This window comes from Mandrillus leucophaeus, unplaced genomic scaffold, assembly GCF_000951045.1.
Source record: "Mandrillus leucophaeus isolate KB7577 unplaced genomic scaffold, Mleu.le_1.0 Scaffold845, whole genome shotgun sequence".
NCBI classification, from domain to species: Eukaryota; Metazoa; Chordata; class Mammalia; order Primates; family Cercopithecidae; genus Mandrillus; species Mandrillus leucophaeus.
In genome coordinates, this window is record NW_012109197.1 from 272,737 (window position 1) to 281,485 (window position 8,749).

The 8,749-nt window shown below is 55.0% G+C and overlaps 2 protein-coding genes across 3 annotated transcripts in view; one reads left to right on the top strand and one right to left on the bottom strand.

Annotated features, from left to right (window-relative positions):
• Nucleotides 1–8,749, top strand: part of LOC105530795 (interferon-induced transmembrane protein 3-like) — a 22,387-nt gene that overhangs the window by 3,326 nt on the left and 10,312 nt on the right. The window lies entirely within an intron of this gene.
• Nucleotides 5,358–8,749, bottom strand: part of IFITM1 (interferon induced transmembrane protein 1) — a 5,701-nt gene continuing 2,309 nt past the window's right edge. Inside the window, exons 2-3 of one of the 2 annotated variants that reach the window (XM_011968480.1) lie at nt 6,261–6,559; nt 5,358–5,707 (exon numbers count right to left, since the gene is read on the bottom strand). In XM_011968480.1, coding sequence (XP_011823870.1) covers nt 5,516–5,707; nt 6,261–6,446 — 378 coding nt within the window. In that variant the 5' untranslated portion in view covers nt 6,447–6,559 and the 3' untranslated portion in view covers nt 5,358–5,515. Of the gene's footprint in view, nt 5,708–6,260; nt 6,608–8,749 lie in introns of those variants that run through there. The other variant, XM_011968479.1, reaches the window with a different exon arrangement.

Sequence of the window (8,749 nt, forward strand, 5' to 3'; positions counted from 1 at the left end):
AACTCAGAGACCGGTGCCGGCATGGGTCCTCAGTATGCTGAGCGCCGGTCCCCTGGGCCCACTTTTTCTCTATACTTTGTCTCTGTGTCTCATTTCTTTTCTCAGGTCTCTCGTTCCACCTAACGAGAAACGCCCACAGGTGTGGAGGGGCAGGCCACCCTTCACACCCCACTCCGCAGTCACATGTGGCCTGTGATAGGAGGTCACAAAGCCTTGCAGGGAGTTTGTTTAGGCAGCCCTCGATGTCTCAGAGCAGGCTCCATCCACATCCACCCCTGGCTTGCCGGGACCCGGCCACAGTTTGGTCTAAGTGGCCTGGGATGTGGTTGGGGCTGGTGTGGCCTGTTGGGGATTGGGTGGAGGGTGGCGGGGATGGTGTTCGATTTGGGGAGGCCCAGCTGTGACTCCTAGCAAGGGCGACGGCGAGCTCTTCATAGGAAGTGTCGACGCTTCTGCAGGCTGAGGGGTCTGGCGACCTGGATGCAGATTCCAGATGATCAGGCCAGATAGCCGGCCATGTGTCTGCCCCAAGGTACTCTCTAGCAGCCCTGACTCTGGCAGAGTAGATCTGCCTAGGATGGGAGTTTAACCTTCATATTCGTTTGTTTTCACACTAGTATAAAGAACTGCTTGAGATTGGGTAATTCATACATTAAAGAGATTTAATTGACTCACATGGCTGGGAAGGTGTCAGGAAACTTAAAATCATGGCAGAAGTTGAAGGGGAAACAGGCACCTTTTCCACAAAGCGGCTGGAAGGAGAATGAATGAAGGATGAACTACCCAACGCTCTTAAAACCATCAGATCTCTAGAAAACTCACTCTGAGGAGAACAGCATGGGGAACCACCCCATGACCCAGCTCCCTCCACCTTGTCTCTCGGGTGACATATGGGGGTTATGAGCATAACGAGGATTATAAGTGAAGACGAGATTTAGGTGGGAACACAAAGTGTAACCATAGCACCTTCTTTGGAGCTCATCTGTTTTTGGATGTTTGTGTACCTGTGTTTTGGGAAAAATAATAAATGGAGACTAAAATCAATAACCCCTCCGTACCCATTACCAGCATCCACAATGCTCACCTTCTGCCACTTTCTCATCTATGCCCCCATCTGAGATTAGATGATAGCTCATCGTCTTTTAGATTTTTAGGTAAAACTTACGTTAATAGGGGCAAATCCCATCTGTCCAGTTTTGAAAATGTAAAACCACCTTGTGAAAAATTATGTTGTTAGCAGCGGAATGTATCTGAGTCACAGGGCATGAAAATGTTAGTGGTGGCAAATCCATGTGGCTCTGCAGCAACCTCAGTTCTTGCCCCCTCAGAAGAAAGAATTCGATTGAGGGGCATAAGGCAGAAGGAGAGACCAAGGCGAGCAGCAGGAGTGGAAGCTCTGGAGCAGGAACGAAAGGAAGGAACCGCACTGGAAAGAGGGCCAAGTGGGCAACTTGAGACATGAAGTAAGCAGCTGGATCTTCGACGTGGGTTTTATGTGGTGGCTTCTGCGTCTTCCGCCCCTTCTCCGCATTCTTCTCTTGGCGCGGGCTATCTGCAAACACGGTGGTCTGCCAGCACTTGGGAGTGGCTGCATGCAGGGTGTTTGCTGGAGCTCTGCGCATGCTCACTTGGGGCCTTCTTCCCCTACCAGCTGAGAGCTCGTGGGAGGTCATGCGCCAGTTAAACCAGCCGTTTGACCTCCTCATGCGCATGCTGGAGCCACTCACCCAACTCCTGAGGTCTTACTGGGAAGCTGCTGACCACGTTTCGGGTTTTTTCTATCTACTGGGAGACTGCCTTTCCTTGGCGCTGGTCGCTACCAATTATTATTTTAGAGAAACGGTGTAACAACCATCTGACCATCACCTGAGGGGTCGCCTGACATTCCTGGTTGGGGGTGGGAAGCGCTCTCCTGTCCTGCTGAAGCCTCAGGAGCTACCTGCTGTAACAGTATCAGTGAGAAGAATTATTGAAACTGTGAACTGAGCTAACCCACCCCCCATCTTGACTTTCCCTTAATTATTCCTGGTTTTTGTGGCCAAACTGACTTTGAGAGACATATAGGCTATTGTTTCAATGACAATAGGCCTTGTCCAAAACTCAGCGGCTCGTCATGATTGGGGACTAAACTCTGATGATTTTTTATCTTGCCCAAATTCCTATCTAAGGGGCTTGGGAAGCCATGCCCTACAAACCATAAATTCTCATCTGATGGGTTTTATTTTACCATGTATATCATGACTTACTTTCCAACCTGACCCTGGCATAACGTTACGATACAAGGAAGAAAATAAAAAAAAATTTACCCCAAAACATATTTCTTTGCCATATTTTGAAATGGCCCTGCAAAGCTGTTCTTTGTGGGGGGAAATTTGCATCTGTAAAGAATCTCTATTGGCCGGGCGCGGTGGCTCACGCCTGTAATCCCAGCACTTTGGGAGGCCGAGAAGGGCGGATCACGAGGTCAGGAGATCGAGACCATCCTGGCTAACATGGTGAAACCCTGTCTCTACTAAAAAATACAGAAAACTAGCCGGGCGAGGTGGCGGGCGCCTATGGCCCCAGCTACTGGGGAGGCTGAGGCAGGAGAATGGCTTGAACCCAGGAGGCGGAGCTTGCAGTGAGCTGAGATCCTGCCACTGCACTCCAGCCTGGGCGACAGAGCGAGACTCCGTCTCAAAAAAAAGAAAAAAAAAAAAGAGAATCTCTATTAACATAGCTAAATCTTTTTCTTCCAGACCCTCCCAGTCCTGAGGAGATTAACAGTTGAGCACCTTTTAAAGATCTGAATAGGGAACATTTGTCATCTATTGTCTCCTAAGGACAGCCACTATAAAACTTCAAAAGAACTTCAGTCTCCACAATCTTTATTTTAACCTGTACACCCCCTTTCTACCAATCCCAGGTCTTTAGACAAACTCAGTGACTCAATCATCAACGAGACGATTAAATTCACCTGCAGGCTGCTGCGCTGCCGCCGCCCCCACCCCACACCCCCCAGCTTTGTGTTGTCCTGCCTTTCTGGACCAAACCAATGTATTTATTTTTTTTTTCAATGTATTTCTTAAATGTATTTGATTGATGCCTCATGTATCCCTAAAATGTGTAAAACTAAGCTGGGCCCCGACCACCTTGGGCCTATGTTCTCAGGATTTCCTGAGGGCGGCATCACTAGCCATATTTAGCTCAGAATAAATCTCTTCAACTATTTCACAGAGTTCGACTCTTTTCATCGTCGTAATTTAGCGCTTAAGATTGGCCTTTTGAGATTCCCCCCCCCTTTTTTTTTTGCCTGCCTGACACCCATGGCTCCCCCTGGACCTGACAGCTCCTGTGGTCCCACCCGGGAGGGGCGACTCAGCTCAAGAGGACAGAAAGGGTCTATGAAACCCTTTTTTTTTTTTTTTCCCCCCCCCGCAGAGTGCTCTGCCGCCCAGGCTCGGGTAGGGTGCGGTGGCGCGATCTCGGCTCACTGCAGCCTCCGCCTCCCAAACCCCTTCTTTACTGAAGGCCCCTCCAGCGATTGCAAATGGATGCCCGCCGCACACACCGCCCCGCCGCACCCAGAGTCCGCCGGTCGCTTCCCCTCTCAATCTCCGCCCTCTGGGAGGCAAACCTGTCCACGCCGGGGTCAGCCTGGCCGGTCCCACGGCATCCCGTGTGGGGCAGGTGTGTCCTCCGGCGCCTGCCGCCTGGGCTCGGCGTCCGCCCCGTCCCTCCCAGGAGGGTTTCTCCCGCTGTGGACGCGCCCCGTGTGGCCGCCTTCTCCCGACACAGAGCACCTGCGCCGTGCCTGGTCTTGCCCTTCTCCAGAGCTGGCGGCCCGAGTCTCCCCTGCAGAGGAGGAGAGGCCCAAGGCCGCTGGGGCCTGGCAGGTGATGCCGTCCACGGGGACCCGAGTCCGCTCCCGCGAGTGCTGTTTGGGAAACTTCTCGGCTCGGGCCTCTCACCTCCCCGCGGTCCGCGCACACCCGACGCCCGCGGGGACCGGGATCTGGCCGCGCTGCTGGGCCGTGGCGAGCTGGCGTTCGGCACCCAGGACCCACGACGCGCGCTGCGTCTCCGCCTTCGTGATGCCTCAGACTTCCCGTCACATCTCAAGACTGCGGGATCCCGGGGCCCTTGCGGGTGCACCAGAGGGGTCTCCCCCGGCAGGACCCTCTTCCCGAGCTCCCGCGGGGCTCCTGGTCGAAGCTGCCCTCCCGGGCCCTCGCGAGCGCTGCCCGCCTGGGGGAAGTCCCCGCACCGGCGCACCCCGCACCTGGGCCTGGGCACCTGGCTGCGCCGCCCCCCGGGCCCGGCTGCTGCTCCCGCCGGCCTCCCTGCCTCGGAGCGAGCGAGTGCCTTTCCCTGACCCGGCGGCGCCGGGCCCTCCCCTCAATGCCCAGGACCTCCGAGCCGGCCTCGCTCCCTGGTCACGCTGGCAAAAGTGGAACCCTCGGCGAGAGGGCGCGCCCTGATGCGCGTCCATGGCCCCCCTCCCGGGGACCCCCACAGTTAGGGCGCCGCAGGTGAGCGGCGGGGGACGTGGGGGACAGTTAGGGCGGTCGGTCCCCAGCTAGGTCCCGGGAGAGCCCTGCAGTTCCGCCGGCTGAGGCAGAAGGCAGGCGGGGCTTGTCATCGCGGTCCCACTGCTGGCAGGCTGAGAGCCAGAATCCCCCAAGGGGCAAGGCACCTGTGGGAGGACCCCCGCCGCCACAGTGAGGCCCTGCTTTGGCCCCAGGAACTCCTCTACCCAGGAGGCCCAGCCAGTTTTGGGTTCAGACTTCAGAGTTTCCGTCCGACTTGGTGCAGAAGTCACTGGGTCTGACTGGCTTCCGCAGTCAGCCCACAGTGGGGGGGGCTTCGCGCCACCCTCGGGCCACTGGCTGCCCCCACCCCAGGGGAGCAGGGAAGACCCCGGCTGGACTGGAGGAGGCAGGTGCCTGGACCCAGCACACCTGGATCACCCAGGAGGGGCTGCAGCCCTGAGGCTCCTTCAGCTGCTACCCTGCCCCTCCCACAGGGCCTAAGCCGCACACCAAGCCCCTGCCCCTCTCACAGGGTCTAAGCCGCACACATCTGCAAGACGAGCTGCTCCAGCCAGCTCAGAGGCAGGCAAGGTTGTCCTGGCCCAAAGGTATTCTGGACACAGTGTGTCCTTACCTTGGTGTCAGAGAAACACCCACCCCACAGTCCTGGTCCAGCTGCTGCCCATGGCAGGAGGCCGAAACCAGCAAATTCTGAGCACATCCCTGCTTAACGCGAGAGCTTCACAGAGGAGGGATGCGACTGTGCAGGGGCTGACACTGGGCTGTCTCAGGACTAGGCTGGGACCGTGCAGCAGGGCCCCCATGCCAGGTGAAGTCACAGCATCATCACAAGCATGTGCACTTTATTGAATGTCATTGTGGACAGGTGTGTGGGGATAAAATGCTGTATCTAGGGGCAGGACCAAGGGGACAGGGACAACAGCCCCAGCGTGAGGGCCAGCATTGCAAAGTGGAGTACAAGGGTGGCGGGCTATGGGCAGCTACTAGTAACGCTGTTTTTCCTGTACGATCTGTAACATAACATGGTAGATTGCCACAGAGCCAAACACCAGTAACAGGATGAATCCGATGGTCATGAGGATGCCCACAATCAGGGCCGAGATGTTCAGGCACTTGGCGGTGGAGGCATAGGCCTGAGCCCCGGTCACGTCGCCAACCATCTTCCTGTCCCTAGACTGGGGGAGAGGACACAGCTGAGGGCTCTGAGAGCCATGTGCTATGGCTCCAGCTTCCCCCTGGCTCTTTCCTGCCCTGAGATCAGGGACCACCTCCTCCCCTTCCTCACCCAGGCTCAGACTCTCCAGGTGCCTCGGGGCTCATCCTCCCTCTGGCTTGACCCCAGCACAGGCTGTTCTCCCCACCATGGGGTGAAGTCACCTGTGAGTTCCCTTCTCACTTTCTGGGAGAGCCTTGGTGCCAGTCTGAACGGCATCCAGGTAGGGAGAATTGCTGTGGGCTAGTGGATCGCTAGGGACAAACTCTGAGCCAGCCAGCCTGCTCTAGGAGGAGGTCCTGGAGCCTCCTCCTAGACCTGCACTGGGCGGATTCCCCAAGCCACACACACACAGATCACACAGACAAAGCTACTGACGTGGGCACACACGGGACACAGGTGCACACAAACTCACACTCACAGGGACACACGAGTCCCCACCCCAGGCAGCATCTGGGCAGGTGGAGCCCCAGGCTCACTGACACCCTCTGAGCATCCCCTGGGGCCACACGCACCTTCACAGAGTAGGCGAATGCTATGAAGCCCAGGCAGCACCAGTTCAAGAAGATGGTGTTGAACAGGGACCAGACGATATGGTCGGGCACGGAGGTCTCGCTTTGGATATTGATCATGGTGGACCTTGGGAGGATGGTGCTATGGGGTGCCCCCAGCACAGACACTTCGTGCTCCTCCTTGTGCATTTTCTGGCTTTGGGGAAAGAAGTGTTGAGTGAAGGTTCGAGAAGTGTGGTTTTCAGCGTGGAGGGAAGCAGAGCTGTGGTGTCCGGATGCAGTGAGCCCTCCTTTCCCCTGTTCTTTCAGTTTCTCAGAAGTGTGTATTTCTCTTAAGTTTCTATTTCCTGTTGTTTATAAATTGGTGAATTAGCCGGGGACCAATGAGGTGTGGAATAAATTCTTGAGGATCAAATTACTTTATGGCAGGGTGGCTGGAAAGGCTGAAGGTTAAAAGGGAGGAGCTTCCTCATCAGAAACTCGTCAGGATTAGTGACTTCCTAAGTCTTGCGTTTAGGGGACCCTGAGGATTTTACCCAGGCTTGGATTCTCTCCACCCCAGGTCAGCAGGTGCAGGACCTCACTGTCCCAGTTCAGGGCCCCTGCCAGGCCCCCACTGGGGCCTTCACACTCCAGGCGCCAGGACAATCCCCCCAAAACCCTCACCTCATTTGTCACAGGCCTCGTCTCCTGAAATCCTTGCTCTTTTCCTGGGACTGCAGTCCTGCTCTGTGCGGGTTTGGGGACTAATCCAGGCCTAGGAACGGGGACTCTGGGGAGCACTGACTGAAGAGGGGGCTGTGTTGAGACACAGGGAGGATTCCAGGGCCTGTCGGGGGAGCTTTGGAGCACAGGACACACTTGTGCCACCCCTACCTCCTGGGTCCCAGCATTTCCCATGGCTTTGGTTGGGTGGGTGCTAGGCGTTGGGTCGCAACCATGCAGGAGAGACCTGGAGGGTTGACAAAACCAAGTCTGGGGTTGTCAGGCCTGGGGGCCCCTTCACAGGGACATAGAATTGCCAACTGAGTAGCAGGAGGGAGCCCTCAGGCACAAGGATCATGAATTACAATTGCAAATTACATAAAGTTCTTAAGTTCTCTTTCTTCTTTCTTTTCTGCCTGCTTTAAGTCTGCTGTTACTTTTCTACAGAGATAAAATCACTGTTTGCATCCAACCATTTCTTTTTATTGTTTGTGTAAACCAATGAATTTGTATGACTATCTCATGGCTGGAGTTCTGAAGTAAAAGCCATACTTTTGCTTGAGTGTGTATGTGTGTTTATGTGTGCATACACATGTTTTGTTACATGTTTTTGGCCACAAGTTACCAAATTTAGCTTAAACTTATAGAGTACTCATAAATTAAATAAAAAGCCTAAATGCTTTTCACATTCATGTGATGTAAGTAAAATCTTTAATAAGCTAGCTTTATAATTACCGGTGATGTTAGAAATTGTAGCAGGACGAGTCACATACAAAACCCTCAGACACCGAGTTGTGGAAGGAAAGGGCTTTATTTGGCCTTTATTCAGACGGGAGCATTAGCAGACTTCCATCTCAAAAGCTGAGCTCCAAAACCATCAGCCCCTCCCTACCCATTGCAGGCAAAAAAAAAAAAAAAAAGAACTCGCCATCGCCCTTGCTTGGAGTCACTGCTGGGCCTCCCCATTTCGCACACCAACCCCGCCACCCTCCACCCAATCCCCAACAGGCCACTGCCAGCCCCAACCACATCCCAGGCCACTTAGACCGGCAAGCCAGGGGTGGATGTGGATGGAGCCTGCTCTGAGACATCCAGGGCTGCCTAAACAAACTCCCTGCAAGGCTTTGTGACCTCCTATCAAAGGCCACACGTGACTGCAGAGTGGGGTGCAGCTTCAATTTCCTGTGGAAGGTGTTTCGTGGTTTAGGGAGGAAGACACTGCAGGGCACAAGAGGGAGGCAGGATTCTGAGGGGCAGGCATGGAAATTAAACCACCCTTTCCAAAGTCATCACTGAGAGTATGACGACGATGAAGGAGGTCTGACCTAACCGACTCCATCTGGCTCCTAACCTCCAAGCTGTCCTTGCTCATCCCTGGGCTTCGCCTAAACTAATCTGGGGAGAAGCGTTTATCGATGAAGGCTGAACAAGCCCCCTTCTTGCCTGGGGACTAGTTTGCCTTTGCAGGACTAACACATTAGCCGCAGGATTAGAAATGATGGTTTAGGAGTCACGCAGCTGGAGGATGGAAGATTCTGACCCTGCCAGCTCCCCAGTTGCTCCCGAGGATCACAGCACGACTGTAGAACCTAGGATCAGAGTTTGAGATATTTTACAGACCCTGCACTCAATGGATCAGCTGCCACCACCCAGACCCACAATCTGGCTCCTCTGGTCCTGTGGCCCCTACCCAGGAACTGGGTTAGGGTTGGGAAGGCAGCTTCGACCCCCCAAGGCTTCATCTCCAACCGGCCCGGTCAGCACTCCTGACTCACTGGCCGCCTCCC